The 16,853-nt window shown below is 49.5% G+C and overlaps 1 protein-coding gene across 1 annotated transcript in view; it reads right to left on the bottom strand.

Annotated features, from left to right (window-relative positions):
- LOC308268844 (uncharacterized protein) overlaps window positions 1-16,853 on the bottom strand; it is a gene marked incomplete at both ends in the record, with an annotated part of 138,457 nt that overhangs the window by 79,222 nt on the left and 42,382 nt on the right. Inside the window, 9 exons of the mRNA XM_080703948.1 lie at window positions 2,678-2,836; window positions 3,936-4,069; window positions 5,049-5,204; window positions 5,853-6,104; window positions 7,646-7,721; window positions 7,883-7,968; window positions 8,862-8,982; window positions 15,025-15,104; window positions 15,244-15,403. Of these exons, the coding sequence (XP_080560074.1) occupies window positions 2,678-2,836; window positions 3,936-4,069; window positions 5,049-5,204; window positions 5,853-6,104; window positions 7,646-7,721; window positions 7,883-7,968; window positions 8,862-8,982; window positions 15,025-15,104; window positions 15,244-15,403 (1,224 nt within the window). The remainder of the gene's footprint in view (window positions 1-2,677; window positions 2,837-3,935; window positions 4,070-5,048; window positions 5,205-5,852; window positions 6,105-7,645; window positions 7,722-7,882; window positions 7,969-8,861; window positions 8,983-15,024; window positions 15,105-15,243; window positions 15,404-16,853) is intronic.

Below are 16,853 nucleotides of genomic sequence, written 5' to 3'. Positions count from 1 at the left end.
CTCCCGAATGCTGGGATTACAAGCGTGCGCCACCACACCCGGCTACATCTTTAGTTTTTTTCAACATTTTGTAATTTTCACAGTACTATTTCGTACTTCTTAAATTTATTCCTTGCTGGGCATGGTGGCACACGCTTGTAATCCCTGCACTTGGGAGGTGGAGACAGGAGGCGTTCTAAGCCAGCTGCACGCACTGGCTTAGGAGACCCTGTTTCCAAATAAAAATATAAAATAGGTCTGGGAGTGTAGCCTGGAGGTAGAAGGGCTTCCAGGAACCCCAGTACCACACACAGAATAATAATTATTATTATTATTCCTTGGAACTGGATATGGTGGCACATCCTATAATCTCAGTTCTTGGAAGGCCAAGACCGAAGAATCACTGGTTCAAAGCCAGACTCAGGAACTTAGCAAGACCCTGTTTTAAAATAAAAAATAAAATACAGCTTGAGGTACTGCCCAGAGGTAGAACACCCCTGGGTTCAATCCATAGCACCACACAAAATAAGTAAATTAAAAATAGTTTCTTGCTATTTATCCTTTTTGATGCTATTGGAAATGTAATTAACTTCCTAATTTCATTTTCAGGTTGTATGTTGCTAGTGTACCAACAGATTTTTATAGATTTATCTTATATCAAGCAACCCCGTTAAACTCATTTATTAGCCCTAATAGGTATACTGTGTATTCAGTAGAGTTTCCTATATGCAAGATGAAGTCATCTTCAAATAGAGATAGTTTCGATTCATCTTGTCCAAACTGAATGCCTTTGCTTGCTTATTTGTATATGTTTATTTTTCTTTTTGCATAGTTTCCATGGATGGAGCCTGTAGCATGACATTGAACAGAAGTAGAACGGGCCTCCTCTCTGTACCTCTTACCACCGAGCGTGACCTTAGTTATAGTTGTTCACGGATGCCCTTTATGGATTGAGAAAGTACTCTTCTATGAGTATCTTCTTCTAACTATGAAAGGGCATTGAGTGCTTTATCCGTGTCTACTGAAATGATCATTTTTATGGTTTTTGTCTTCTAATCCATGAATATGGTATATCACTTTGGTTAATTTTCAAATTAACCTTAAATTCTTGGGATAAACCACACTTAGGTCACAGTGTGAAATCTTTTTGTATGTTGCAATACTCATCTTGGTAGCACTTTCCTGAGAATTTTTTTTTTTTTTTGTGGTACTGGGGATGGAACCCTTCTACCTACAGGCTATACTACCAGACCTATTTTATATTTTATTTGGAAACAGGGTCTCTTAAGCCAGCAAAGGCTGGCTTTGAACCTGCACAATCCTCCTGTCTCAGCCTCCCAAGCGCAGGGATGACAAGCGTGCGCCACCACACCCGGCTTTCCTGAGGATTTTTACATCTATATTCTCACCAGTCTGGGGTGTAGCTCACTTGCCTAGCATGTGTGAGGCCCTGGGTTTGATCCCCAGCACTGCAAAAAAACAAAAACCAAAAACTACAAAAATCTGTGGTTTGGGTTTTGGTTTTGGTTTTTACAGCAGCTTTGGTTTTGACTTTAGGATAATTAGTAAATGTTCTCTCTTCTTGAAGGACCATTCAGTAAATTATTTTATAATAAATTAGTGCCCTCCAGGCCAGCCAAGAGGATAGTAGTATAAGGTTTCTTGTTTTTTTTTGGGGGGGGTGGGAGGGTTGGTACTAGGGATGGAACCCAAGGGCATTCTATTCCTAGCCCTCTTTTTATTCTTTACTCTTTTTTTTGGTGGTGGTGGTGGTACTGGGGTTACTGGAAGCCCTTCTACCTCCAGGCTACACTCCCAGACCTATTTTTACATTTTTACTTGGAAACAGGGTCTCCTAAGCCAGCGTGTGTGGCTGGCTTCGAACCTGCGCGATCATCCTGTCTCTGCCTCCCAAGCGCGGGGATTACAAGCATGCGCCACCACGCCCGGCATTTTATTCTTTACTTTTAAACAGGGTCTCATTAAGTTGCAGAGGGCCTCACTAAGTAGCTGAGGCTGGCCACGAACCTAGATCCTCCTGTCTCAGCCTCCCAAGTACTGGGATCACAAGCATGCGCCACTATGCCCGGCAGAGGTTTCTAATGAGACAGACTGGGATTTCAATCCCAATTCTGCCAATTGTGCTGGGCACTCAGTCACTCCTAACTTACCAAAAAGAACCTTCTAGCAGCCGGGTGTGGTAGCGTGCACTTATTATAATCCCAGCACTTGGGAGGCTGAGACAGGCGGACTGCAGGTTCAAGACCAGCCTTGGCAATTTATCAAGATTCTCAACAAACCAGCGAGATCCTGTTTCATAAAGTAAAAAAAATAAAAAGGATGGTGGGTGTAGCTCAGAGGTAGAAAGGCCTCTGTGTTCAATTCCCAGCACCATAAAACAAACAAATAAATAAATACATAATTACATAAACAAAAAAAGTAAAACAAAAAAAGAAGCTTCTAGCAAGTGCATGTGGGAATTATTTACACAACACATTTATAGATGAAGCCTGCATCTCTCAAGCCTCTGGGTAGTTCTTGGCCCAGGAGCCAATGCTTAGGGCCCTGGTAGTGGGTGCAGGAGATGGGCGTCCCTAGGCCTGCCCGGGACTTTGCAGCAGGCCTGAGGGACTCCAGGGTTCTCCAGCCCGGGCCCACGCTGGCCTGGGGACCCAGCTCTGTGGCTGCGGCCGCTCACCTCCAGAAAGTAATTGCTCAGAGCCGGCCCCGAGTCATTCTTGAAGGTCTGGCCGAGGTGCAGGCGTCTCTTGTTGCCGTCCTGGGCCCACTGCCTCCCGTAGCTGGCCTCCAGCCGCCAGTGCAGGTGGCCCGGGCCCTCCTCGTGCTGGAACCGCACCTGGTGACACAGACAGTGAGACTCCGAGGGAGCCCTCCCTGTCCAGCCCGGGCCCCTCCCGGCCTCCTACCCAGGGGGTGTCAGATCGCTCCCTGGGGGATTCTGCTGTCCCTCCTTCCGTAGGAAGTGTAGGGTTTGCTTTACTCTGCAATGATTTTAATTTTATGAGATATGCATACATTTAGGGCCCAGGTAAATACCTCCTTGCCCTTCTCTAGTCAACGCTCTGATAAAGAGTGCCAGGGGCCAGCAGCCTGGCCAGGCATTGTGGAGACGTGGCCCTGTCCTGTTACATCTAAACCCAAACTCCCACCTTCCGTGTCGCAGGCAGCCCGTGATCCTAGCCTCCGGGCAGCACCTGCATGGACCTGGGTTTCAACCTGGGAGTCCCAGGACTCAGCGGGAAGGCACATTTATTATTCACCAAACACAGTCTTCCTAGTACCCACTGGGGACTAAGCATACCAGGTACCCAGAGATGGATGAGCCAGAGGACATGAATCCCACCCTCATGGGGGCCGTGGCCAGGGCAAAAGGAGACCTTAAATGGGTAAAGCAACACAGGAACGGCCCTTTCACTCAACCTCCCAGTCCCTCTGGCAGCCTGCGGGTTCCTTAGCTGGTCCGGTCTCCCTCTACCCCAGGCCTTTGCACCTGCCATTCCCTATGCCCGGGGCATAGTTCCATGGGAACAGAACCGCCTTGTACTTTTTGTCAACTTTAATGTCATTTTCCCAAAGATGCCTTCCCCATCCCCCGCCCACTGCTCTTTTCTCTAGGTCTCTGCTCTGTTTACCATCAGCAGCAATTCAATTGCCCATGATTTGATTTTTCTCTCACACTCTGCCTCGGCCCAACAGCGGGATGAAGGACCAGGTGCCATCTTCTCCATGGCTCTCTCCCCAAGGCTGAGCATACAGTAGGTTTTAATAAAGATCAACTGGCTGAACAGATGGGAGACTGAGGCTGACGCTCCAATCCCCGGGGTGCAGCCCATGCCAGAACCTAAGAGAGGGCAGGTCCTTCTCTCCAAGGACCCCTGTGACCCACACCCCTCGCCCTGCGCTCCCTCCACCCTCCCGCCAGGCCGGGCGCCCACCTTGTGGCTGAAGGCTGGGATCTGCGTGCAGTGCCACTCGTGGGTCAACTCGAGCGCACAGACGCCCTCCCGGCACCTCTCGGCCCACAGCTTCTGACCGGTGCTGCACTCGTGGGCCGGCTGCTTCGCCTGACCTGTGGAGGTCGACCCGAGACGCTGCCTTCTTCTGCCAGGCAGCTCTCCACCATGCAGGGGGAGCAGGGCCCCCCAGCCCACCTGACGCCTCCCCTGGAAGATGTCAAGGGACAGGTGAGTGTCTCCAGCACACACTGCCCTGGTCTGGAAATAGAATATCCCCTAAAAGAGCTCATGTATTGATGTTCAGAGTTAATAAAATGAGGCCATGAGGGTTGTAATCGCACCCATGGATAAGTCTATTGAAATCGATTTACTGGGTGGTCACCAAGGCCATTGGAGTGTGGCCGCAGGGCCCCTGGGGGTGTGGCCTGAGAGACGGTGTGTGTCCTTGAATCCCGTGGCTTGCTCTCTCTTGCTCTGACCTCTGTGACGCGGCGGCAGAGCCCCTCTGCTCTGCTCTCTGGGCTCTAAGCTCCGCAGACGTAACCCAGCCTAACGTGGACTGGACCTCTGAAATCTCCACAACTGTGAGCTAACAAATCTTCCTTTCACTAAGCTGTGGCCACAGCAGTGAGAATAACTGGCTGAAACGCTACCCACATTGTTTTTGTTGCTGTTATTTTGGGCACTGGGGAGTGAACCCAAGGGCATTCTACCTCTGACCTATACCCCCAGCCTGTTTTTTTTTTTTTTTTTTTTTAATTTGGAAACAGGGTCTTACTAAGTTGAGAAGGGTTTTGCTGAGTTGCTAAGGCTGGCCTCCACCTGCAACCCTCCCGTTTCGGCCTCTCAAGTCCTATGATTACAGGCTGGAGCCACCCCCACCAGCTTTTTTTGTTTTTTGTGTGTGTGTGTTTAATGGGCAGGTGTCCAGTCGCATACAGAGCCACGATGATGACTTATTGTCTAAGGAGCACTATGACCAGGCCAGAAACCCCACGGCGACAGCAGCACCTGAGCTCACAGGCCGCGGTGCGGGGATGTGGCGCAGCCCAGCCCCCACCTTGCTCTGCTGGGCACACAGTGCCACCATACCTAGGAGACCATACTTGATCCTCAGTACGCTGCTCCAGAGGCCACCCCGCCGCTGCAGCAGGCCCAGCACACGCAGCCCGAGGAGCCCTGGGAGGAGGAGCTCGCCACCCAGGACCGCGGCCTGCAGCCCGGCCTCCACCTTCTTCTCCAGCAGCACTGTGGGGGAGCAGGGGGCAGGCATGGGTGACCCGCACTCGTGAGGCCGGGGCAGGGAGGGAGCCCTGGAACCACCATGTTCCTGGAGCCCAAGAACGCCAACAGAGGTCACAATTCAGCTGTGCTGCCCACGGCAACCCCAAATGGCATCTTCGTGGGACCCAGCCAAAAGTGTCTCAAGAAACAAAACCAAGTGGGACAGCAGAGAAGTGAAGTGAATTCTGGATTGCCAGGTAAATCTGCTTCCTGAAACCGGCGTCTCTATGCCAGGACACGCATGAAGCTCGCAGGTTGTTAGCAACTCAAAAACACCCCACAGGCGGTCCGCAGCACGGCTGCAGGCGCCCTGGCCAGGCTCTGGCCTCCCTGGAATCCTGGGGCCAGACTGCGCATTCAGACAATGCCCTGGGTGTTTGAGGTCCAGATGCAAAATATGCCTTCTGGAAACCAAATGGCCCCGGAGCTGCCACCTTACCTGACACGGGGACAGTGGGGGCTGGAGGGGGCCTGGGGCTCCATTACAAGCTGTGGCAGATCCGGAGCCGGGTTTTCCCGAGAGGGAGTCTGGACACTAAGGGGCCTTGGTGGTGAGATGGAAGAGGGCACCGCCCATCCCTAGCCTGACCAGCAGAGGAGGGGCCCGCCTACCTGTTACGCGGGCCTGGTCACTCAGCAGACGGCTCAGGGAGGCCGCGAAGGCCAGCTTGCTGTCCGCCTGCCACGTGAGGTTCCCGGTGAGGACCACAGGGCTGCCTCCGGTCACCAGCCTCACCTCCAGCTGGGCCTCGAACTGCTGGGCCTTGTTCCCCGCCATGTCCTGCAGCTCTGCCCGGCCCTGGAAAGGTCCCAGAGTCACCTGGGGAACAGGCTTGGCCAGCAAGCTGGACCCCATCACACGAACTGGGACCAGACGGGAGCAGGAGACGGAGTTTGGCCCATGGCCTTCTCTTCTGATCTTTGCCTATGTGTTTAAAACTCTGCGTTGTTCAAAATAGGTAGCCCGTAGCCAGGCGTGGTGGCACACGCTTGTAATCCTAGGGCTTGGGAGGCTGAGACAGGAGGATCTCACAGGTTCGAAGCCAGCCTCAGCTACTTAGTGAGGCTCTCAACAACTTAGTGAGACCCTGTTTCCAAATAAAGTATAAAATAGGTCTGGGAGTGTAGCCTGGAGGTAGAAAGCCTCTGGGTTCATTCCCAGTACCACACACACACACACACACACACACACACACACACAAATAAATAATAGGCAGCCCATGTTATAAGTTCAGACACAAAGGTGAGGAGGCCCCACCCACTGCGTCCTGTGGAGTAGGGACAGGTCAGTTAAGCTGCAGCGCACGCCTGGGCCCCGGGTCCTGCACGGCCCCACCTGGCCCCTCTAAGAACACAGGATCCCCAGCAAGGCCCGGGCTCCTCCGCAGGCCAGAGGGGCCAAGCCGCCAGCCCAAAGCTGAGCCGCCACGAGAAGACACAGGCTCAAAGGGCACTGGACAGCGGGCAGCAGGGCCACACTTGAGGTGTCCTGGGGAACCCACAGGTAGTTGCAACCATCACGATGCCCCTGCCGACCTGCAGACCTGCAGACTGAGCCCTCAGACCTTCGCTGGCACCCGATCAGTTTACACAAAAGACCTCAAAGAGGCTAAGAAAAAGGAGCAGGGTTTGCAGGCCACCCACTACTGTGTGCAGCCCCCATGTCCCCCTTCCCACCAAGTGTGGTGCCACAGGCCTGTAATCCCAGTACTTGGAAGGCTGAGTTGGGGGAATCACAGGTTCAAGGTCAGCCACAGCAATTTAGAGAGACCTCAGCAACTTAGTAAGATCCTGTTACAAAATAAAGAAGGACTGGGGGTGTAGCTCAGATGTAGATCCCCTGGGATCAATCCCAAGTACCACAAAACAGTCCCCTTGCCTCTTTTTTGCAGGTGTAGGGGTGGGAACCAGGGTCTTACACATGGCAAGCAAACACTGTCACTGCACTACCCCAGCCCGTGAACCCCACTTTGTTCTACAATTGTATTCACAAACCGCTGCCTTCTCAGTATTCTCCAGCAAGGATAACCGGTTCCCGACCTTCTCAGTTACCTCGTCTATTCTGCTCTGGCCACACGGCCCCTCATGCTCTGCGCCTAAGGTTCCAGCCCTCCTGCCACAGGACCTTTGCACACGCTGTACCCTTTGCCTGGAACGCCCTCCCCACGTCACCACATTGCTCTCTCCCACACATCTTTCGTGTCTTTGCTACAAGGATCTCCACCTAGAGAGCTGTGTCGGCCTATTTAAAACTGAAGCCAATGAATCAGGTCGGCAGGTGGCACAGGCCCTCCGCACAGCCTGGGACCTCGGGGTGTCCACCTGCAGAGGTGGGGACCAAAGGAGTGCTCGCTCCTCACGCCCCCAACCCCAGGACCTTAGCTCTGCTGTAGTCATGAGCTCACCTGCCTCTGTCTCCTCCCCCCACTTGGGGTTCTTGGAAGGAATGATGGGGCGGGGGAGGAGGGGCGGGGGTCCATCCTAGCGGGCCCCAGAAAGTTCCGGAGCTCCAGCTGTTAATGTTAGGGCGATGAGTCCAGCATGGGTGAAATCACATTTTCTCCGAAGAAAATAAGTACTTCCAGGCTGCAGACAGCTCTCCCGGGAGACGGGAGTAATTAGTACTTGTACATTTAGCAAACAGCGGGAGAGAAGCGGCGGACGCAGCTGGCGTCAGGAGGGAGCAGGGGCTCCCCAGAGACGTCTCCCCAGCTGGCTGACGGTGGAGCTGGGTGCGTGGAGAGTGAACGAGGCAGAACCCCCCCGCCCCCGAGCTCCGCGTGCCCAGTTCGGGTGCTCTGAGAAGACCCTTGCCGGGGCCGCCTTAGAGCACACGCTGAGATTACCCCCTTGGGCCAGCTCAGTTTGGACGCACGGCATTTGTCTGGGTGGGATTTGTCCACAAGCAGACACATTCCCAGGGGCCTGTGTCACCTTTAAGGTGCTGTCATTGATGTGGTCTCCGCCCAGCCACGTCTAATCCCTCCTTCCTCCAAGGTCTGCCTCGCTGACCTTCTTTATCATAACTCTTGACAATTGCTCATTTCTGTGTTTGATTAACTTGTATGACAGCTTGTCTAAAGTTCCTATAAAAGTCAGGTGCTGAGGCGGGCGTGGTGGCGCACACTTGGAATCCCAATACTTGGGAGGCTGAGACAGGAGGATTACAGGTTTGAGGCTAACCCTAGCTACTTAGTGAGGTCCTCACAATTTAGTGAGACTGTTTTAAAAATAAAAAATAAGCCGGGCATGGTGGCGCACGCTTGTAATCCCCGCGCTTGGGAGGCGGAGACAGGAGGATCGCGCAGGTTTGAAGCCAGCCGCGCTGGCTTAAGAGACCCTGTTTCCAAATAAAATATAAAATAGGTCTGGGAGTGTAGCCCGGAGGTAGAAGGGCTTCCAGGAACCCCAGTACCACCAAAATAAATAAATAAAAAGAATAAAGAATCAACAAAATAGGGCCAGGGGTGTAGCTTGGAGGCAGAATGTCCCTGGGTTCAATCCCAGTACTGCAAAAAAAAAAAAAAAAAGAGTAAGGTGCTGGCTGCAGGTGGCCAGGAGAACTGTCAGCTATCTCCTCTCCTGGCAGGACTCTGGAGCGGGCAGCACCCTAGAGCCTACAGTGGGTGCAGCCTGGGGAGTCACGGGCGCCCTGCCACAGATGCCCAGAGGCCGTGAGCGTCCGGAGCAGGGCTGAGGCATCGGCTCGCTTGAGGACCGGATGCAGGTTGTGGGTCCTCTCCTCAGGGCGGGGGCAGACACAGAGCCCCAGACAGTCACGGATGTCAAAGGGCCTGCAGGTGCCATCCAGGCACTGGGTGCCTGGGGCATTCCTAGTAAAAGCCCACACCCGTGGCCCAGGAGTCTGTTGCCAGATTCCGCTCCGCAGGAGTTCAGGCCAGCAGATTTGTTTTGTTTGTTTGTTTTGTTTGTGGTGGTGCTGGGATGGAACCCAGGGGCATTCTACCTCTGAGCTACACCAGCAGATCTTTTTTTTTTTTTTTAAACAGCACCTCTCTGGATTGATGAGAATCTCACTACTATCTGAGGCTGTCCTCAAACCTGGGATCCTCCTGTCTCAGCCTCCCAAGTACTGGATTATAGGCGTGAGCCACCACACCTAGCTCAGGGCAACATATTTGTAAAAACAAAAGACCCGACCCCCAGTGCCAAAAATGTGACCTCATTTAGACGCAGGGCGTCTGCAGATGGCCTGATGTTTTAATTGGTGCACGGTAGTCACACATCTTAATGGGGTACAAGATGGTGGCGGCACACGTGCACACAGCACTCAGCCCTTTCCCAATGCCCGCCCTGTTCCCTCCCCTTGCTCCCCTCAAGTTCACTTACTGATTGACTTTGATATGTTTATGAATGTGTGCCATGTGCGTTAGGGAATTTCCCTCTTCTCCCTCCCATCCCACTCAGCTAGGCCTCCTAATTTGCTCACCTATGGTTTCTCCTTCCTCATCTAGACTTCCTCCTATGACCCTTTTTCTCCCTAGCTTCTGCATATTAGGGAGAGCATCCAATTTCTTACTTTTTGTGACTGACTAATCTCACTTAGCATAATGTTCTCCAGTCCCATCCATTTTCCTGCAAATGATGTAGTTGTGTTTTTCTTTATGGCTGAGTAAAATTCCATTGTGCGCATATCCCATAGTTTTGTAATCCATTCATCTGTTGATGTTCATCTTGGCTGGAGGAAATCGACAACTTCCTAGATAAATACAACCTTCCTAAACTGAGTCAAAAAGATATAGAACACTTAAACCAACCAGTAACAATCAAAGAGATTGAAATAGCAATAAAGAGCTTACCATCAAAGAAAAGCCCAGGACCAGGTGGTTTCCCAAGTGAATTCTATAAAACCTTTATAGAAGAGCTAATCCCAATACTACTCAAACTATTTCACAAAATAGAAAAAACCGGGACTCTCCCAAATACATTCTATGAAGCCAACATCACACTAATACCCAAACCGAATAAAGACAGTTCAAGGAAGGAAAACTACAGGCCTATATCTCTGATGAACTTGGATGCAAAACTACTAAACAAAATACTAGCAGCACGCATTCAAAACCACATCAAGAAAATCATTCACCATGACCAGGTAGGGTTCATCCCAGGGATGCAAGGCTGGTTCAATATACGAAAATCGATCCATGTAATTCATCATATAAACAGAATCAAATACAAAAACCACATGATCATCTCAATAGACGCTGAAAACGCATTTGATAAAATTCAACATCCATTTATGATAAAAACACTGCAGAGAATTGGAATAGAAGGAACATATCTCAACATTATTAAAGCAATCTACAATAAGCCCACTGCCAACATCATATAAAATGGGGAAAAACTTCAAGAATTCCCCCTAAAAACTGGAACGAGACAAGGATGTCCACTATCACCACTTCTCTTCAATATAGTACTAGAGACTCTAGCCAGAGCAATAAGGCAAGAAAAGGAAATAAAAAGAGTACAAATAGGAAAAGAAGAACTCAAGCTTTCACTATTTGCAGATGACATGATACTATATTTAGAAAACCCAACAAACTCAACCAAAAGGCTTATAGAACTGATCAACAAATTCAGCAAAGTATCTGGATACAAAATCAATCTTAAAAAATCAGAAGCTTTTCTGTACACCAACCATAAATCCACTGAAAAAGAAATTCAGAAAACACTCCCACTCAGGATCTCCCACAAGAAAATAAAATACCTAGGAATAAACTTGACCAAGGAGGTAAAAATCTCTACAAAGAAAATTATAAAACACTGAAAAAAGAAATCGAAGAAGATCTTAGAAGATGGAAAGATCTTCCATGTTCATGGATTGGCAGAATAAATATCATTAAAATGGCCATCCTTCCAAAAGTGATCTACAGATTTAACGCAATGCCCATTAAACTACCAAGATCATTCCTCACAGACATAGAGAAATCAGTCCTTAAATTTATCTGGAATAACAAAAAGTCCAGAATAGCCAAGGTAGTTCTCAGCAACAAAAACCACACAGGAGGAATTACAATACCTGACTTTAAACTATACTACAAGGCCATTGTAATAAAAACAGCATGGTACTGGAAAAAAAAAAAAAAACAGATACATAGAACAAAGGATAGAAGACCCAGAAACAAATCCACACATTTTCAGCCAATTGATTTTTGACAAAGGGGCCAAAAATATACACTGGGGAAAAAAAAGCCCATTCAACAAATGGTGTTGGCAAAACTGGTTAGCCATATGCAGAAAATTGGAAATTAATCCCACTTTCTCACTCTGCACAAGAGTCAATTCAAGATGGATCAAAGACTTGGAAATTAAACAAGAGACCTTGAAGCTCCATGAAGAGGGCATAGGCCCAACACTGCAACACATAGGTACAGATAAACATTTTCTCAACAAGACCTCAAAGGCACAACAAATTAAAAGGAGAATCAATACATGGGATTGCATGAAACTGAAGAGCTTCTGTTCAGCAAAGGAAACTATCAAGAACCTCAACCGAGAGCCAACAGAATGGGAGAAGATTTTTGCCACCTACACCACTGATAGAGGACTAATATCTAGAATATACAGAGAACTCAAGAAACTCAACACTAAGAAAACAAAGCATCCAATAACAAAATGGGCAAGTGAACTAAATAGACACTTCACAAAAGAAGAAATTCAAATGGCCAATAAATGCATGAAAAAATGCTCAACATCATTGGCAATCAGAGAGATGCAAACCAAAACTACCCTGAGATTTCACCTAACTCCAACTAGAATGGCAATCATTCAAAACACAAACAACAACAAATGCTGGCGAGGATGTGGAGAAGTGGGAACTCTAAGACATTGTTGGTGGGATTGCAAATTAGTGCAACCACTTTGGAAAACAGTATGGAGAGTCCTCAGAAGAATGGAAACAAATCTACCATTTGATCCAGCAATACCACTTCTGGGTATCTACCCAAAAGAAAAGAAACCAAACTACCAAACTAATGCATGTGTATCTATGTTCATAGCTGCACAATTCACCATAGCCAAACTATGGAACCAGCCAAGATGTCCATCAACAGATGAATGGATTACAAAACTGTGGGATATGTACACAATGGAATTTTACTCAGCCATCAAAAAAAACTCAATTATATCATTTTCAGGGAAATGGATGGAACTGGAGGACATTATGCTAAGTGAGATTAGTCAGTCACAAAAAATAAGAAATCAGATGCTTTCCCTCATATGTGAGAGTTAGGGAGAAGTGGGTCATAGGAGGAACTCTTGAAAGAGTAAATCCTATAGAGGAGCAAACAAGACAACCTAAAGGAGGAGAAAGGAGGGGGGGGGAGAGGAAAATCTCTAAAACAACAATGTACTTAAACATATCGAAGTCAATCACTAAGCCAAGCGAGGGAGGGAGGAACGGGGAGGGAATGGGGTGGGAATTGGGTAGGGGTTAAATCAGCGATGAGTACATGTTTGTACACACACGTTTTTTACCCCAATATGATGTTTGAATATAATGCACCAATAAAAAATTTTTAAAAAGTCGACTCAAAATAGATCAAAGACCTAAAAATTAGACCAGAAAGTTTACAACTGCTAGAAGAAAACATAGGGTCAATCCTGTAGCATAGAGGCACAGGCAATGACTTCCTTGATATGATTCTGAAAGCTCAAGAAAAAATACCAAGAATAAGGGGGTGGCATCAAATTAAAAAGCTTCTGCACCGCAAGGGAAAGAATTAAGAACATGTAAGAGGCTACAGAAGGGGAGAAAGTCTTTGCCAGCTACTATTCCAGCAGAAGATTAGTATCCAGAATAAAGGACTTAAAAAACTTGCCACACACACAAAAACAATTAAACCAACCAACAAATGGGAAAACAAACTAAACAGGTATTTCGCAAAAGAAGAAACACAAATGGTTGACAAATATGTATGTTCAACATTCTTAGCAATCAGGGAAAAGCAAATCAAGATTACATGGAGATTCCCCCCCCCACGCCAGTTAGCAGGCCCATCATCGAGAACACAAATCACAACCCAGTACTTGGGAGGCTGAAGCAGGAGGGTTGCAGGTTCGAGGCCAGCCTCGGCAATTTAGCGAGACTCTCAGTAACCTAGCCAGACTGTTTCAAAACAAAAATAAATAAATATAAAGGGCTGGGAGTGTTGCTCAGATGTAGAATGCCCCTGGGTTCGATCCCCAGTGTCAAATAACAACAACACTGGTGAGGATATGGAGAAAAGGGGACTTTTATAATTGGTAGAATTATAATTAATCACAAGGGAGATCAGTATGGTGGCTCCTTAGAAGAACTAGCACACAGTTGGGGCGGGGGAGGGGGATACACCTGTAACCCCAGCGCTTGGGAGGCTGAAACGGGAGGATCGTAGGTTCGGAGCCAGCCTCAGCAACTCAGTGAGGCTCTCAGAAACTTAGCAAGACCTTGTTTCAAAATAAGAAATAAAATCAGCGGAGGGTGTAGCTCAGAGGTAGACTGCCCCTGGGTTCAAGCTCCAGTACTGCCAGGAAAAAACACAAAGTACTACCACGTGAGCTGGCTGTCCCACCCCTCAGTATCTGTCCAAAAAGTCGGCATACGATAGCAATACACGCACACCGCGTTTGTAGCAGCTCGCTTCACGACAGCCAAGGATCCAGCCTCGGGACCCACCAAGAGATGAACGGATCAGGACAATGTGATACAGAGACACAGTGGAGTTTATTCAGCCACAAAGGAGGAGGCAATTAATTGTGTTGTCTGCAGGAAAATGGATGGGACCAAGAACCTTCTGTTAAGTGAATAAGCCAGCCTCAGAAGGTCAAGGGTCATAAGCCAGCCTCAGAAGGTCAAGGGTCGTAAGCCAGCCTCAGAAGGTCAAGGGTCATAAGCCAGCCTCAGAAGGTCAAGGGTTGTAAGCCAGCCTCAGAAGGTCAAGGGTCATAAGCCAGCCTCAGAAGGTCAAGGGTTGTAAGCCAGCCTCAGAAGGTCAAGGGTCGTGTATTTCCTCCCATGTGAGGAAGCAAGAGAGAAAGAAAGGAGAGGGGGAAGGAAGACCTCATAAAATAGTGGGGAGACCAGCAGAGGATGGGGACCAGGGGAGGGAGGCAAGGGCTCTGGGGAACGAAACTGACCAAATGCTGTTATGTGTACAAACAAATACGAAGCCGGGTGTGGTGGCACACACTTTTAATCCCAGCATTCAGGAGGCTGAGACCAGAGGACTGTGGTTCCCGGACAGCCTCAGCTACTTAGTGAGGCCTCTGCAACTCAGTAAGACCCTGTTTCAAAATAAAGAATAAAAAATAGGGCAGAGGGTGTAGCTCGGAGGTTGAATGCCCCTGGGTTCCATCCCCAGACAAGAAAAATAAAATACAAACAATGACCCATTGTTAAGTAAAATTATAATGCGCCAGCCCGGCGTGGTGGTGCACACTTTTAATCCCAGCATTTGGGAGGCTGAGACCGGAGGATCGCGGTTCGCGGACAGCCTCAGCTACTGAGTGAGGCCCTTTGCAACTCAATGAGACCCTGTTTCAAAATAAAGAACAAAAATTAGTGCTGGGGGTATAGCTCAGAGATGGAATATCCCTGGGTTCTATCCCCAGTACAGGGAAAAAAAAAATTATAATGCACCAATACAAAATTAATTAAAAAAAGAATAACCACAATTTGGTAGGTAGACGGGGAGGAAATAATACAACGTCAAAGGTGGTGGTGATTGTTAAGCCCGCTCCCGGGGCTGGGCAGGAAATGCGCGGGGGTACAGGTGGCGCAAACCTTGATGTAGTAGACGTCTCTGTCGTCCAGGACCAGCTCCAGGTGACCCGTGTGGGTGCTCCCGAGAGCCTCCATCTTGCCTGGGGACAAAAGACCAGCTCAGAGGCCAGGGTCCCCAGCCCGGTGTCCACTGAGCCCTCGGGGGGCGGATTCAGCACTGACTCAGGAGCCCGCCGCCCACTGCGGGGCCGTGGGGGACAGGGAGGGGCCCGGCATTACCGTCCAGCCGGAGCTTCTTCCTGGGATGCCGCAGCGTGAGCCGGCACGTCCTCTGGGGCAAGCTGTAGGTCACGTCCACCCCGACGTCCCTCGGCACTTCCGACTGAGGCGTGCCCAGGAAGAGGTGGGCCGAGGCTTCCTGAGGGAACCAGCTGCCCTCCTGGAAGCACCGCAGAGCCTTGAGGTGGAGAGCCCCCTGGGTCTCCAGGCCACCCTCGTCCTGAGCACAGCTCCGTCCCACCCTTCACACGCCAGCTCTTGACCTCCAGGAAGAGGCCACCAGGGGGATTTTGTGGGCTCTAAATAGCCAGCCAGGAGAGCAGAGCTCTGCAGGACAGCTGGAACCATGCCTACAGGTTCTCTGCGTATCCAGGAAATGGTGGTGGCCATGTGGTTCAATGGTTAGCGCTCACCTAGCACACGCAAGGTCCTAGGTTCCATCCCCAGCACCGCAAAATTAATAATATTATAATATAATATTATAATATAATATAATATAGCCGGGCGTAGTAGCACACGTTTGTAATCCCAGCATTTGGGGGACTGAGACCAAAGGATCACCATTTGCGGACAGCCTCAGCGACTTAGCAAGGCCCTTTGCAACTCAGTGAGACCCTGTTTCAAAATTAAAAAAACTAAAAAAATAGAGCCGGAGGTTTAGCTCAGAGGTAGAATGCCCCTGGGTTCCATCTCCAGTACCAAAAAATATATAATATATATATATATTTATTTATATTATATATATAATATATAATATATATATTACAATATAAAATAGCCATATGCCTGCAATCCTAGTACTTGGGAAGCCAAGACAAGAGGATCATAGGTTCAAGGCCAACTTCAGCAACTTATCCAGGTCCCTCAGCAACTTAGCAAGACTCTGCTTCAAAGTAAAAAATAAAATAGGGCTGAGGGTGTAGCTTGAAGGTAGAATGCCTCTGGGTTCAATCTCTAGTACCCTTTAAAAATAATAAAGCAGCTGGGCGTAGTGGCGCACACTTGTAATCCCCGCGCTTGGGAGGCGGACATAGGAGGATCGCACAGGTTAAAAGCCAGCCTCGCTGGGTTAAGAGACCCTGTTTCCAAATAAAAATATAAAATAGGTCTGGGAGTGTAGCCCGGAGGTAGAAGGGTTTCCAGGAACCCCAGTACCAATGAAGAAGAAGAAGAAGGAGGAGGAGGAGGAGGAGGAGGAGGAGGAGGAGGAGGAGGAGGAGGAGGAGGAAGTGAAGCCAAGCACCGGGCCAGCGTATGCTCACTCGCGCCACGCACAAGGTCCGGCTTCTAGGCCTGGGGCACACTGTGGGCACACACGGCCCCTGCTCCTGGAGCGGCGCCCTGGAGGAGCAGACGCAACCCAGACAGGGAACCAGCACCGGGCGCTGCGCTGACCTCAGAGGCAGGCCAAGCGGCCCCCACAGGGGACGCTGCTGTCCACACGGTGGCCAAGGGAGGCGCCTCTGACGGTGCGTTTGAGGGGACTCCAGGAGAGCGAGGGGTTCAGTGGTGCCTGGACAAAGTGTCCCAAGCAGAGGGCACAGCTGGGTCCAAGGCCCTGGGGCAGGATGGGCTTAGCTCAAAGGAGGGGGCCAGTGTGTTTGGGGCAG

The sequence above is a fragment of the Muscardinus avellanarius genome (assembly GCF_963383645.1).
Source record: "Muscardinus avellanarius genome assembly, chromosome: 10".
Lineage (NCBI taxonomy): Eukaryota > Metazoa > Chordata > Mammalia > Rodentia > Gliridae > Muscardinus > Muscardinus avellanarius.
The sequence above is the reverse complement of the archived record's forward strand: the minus strand, read 5'-3'. Positions and strand labels throughout refer to the sequence as shown.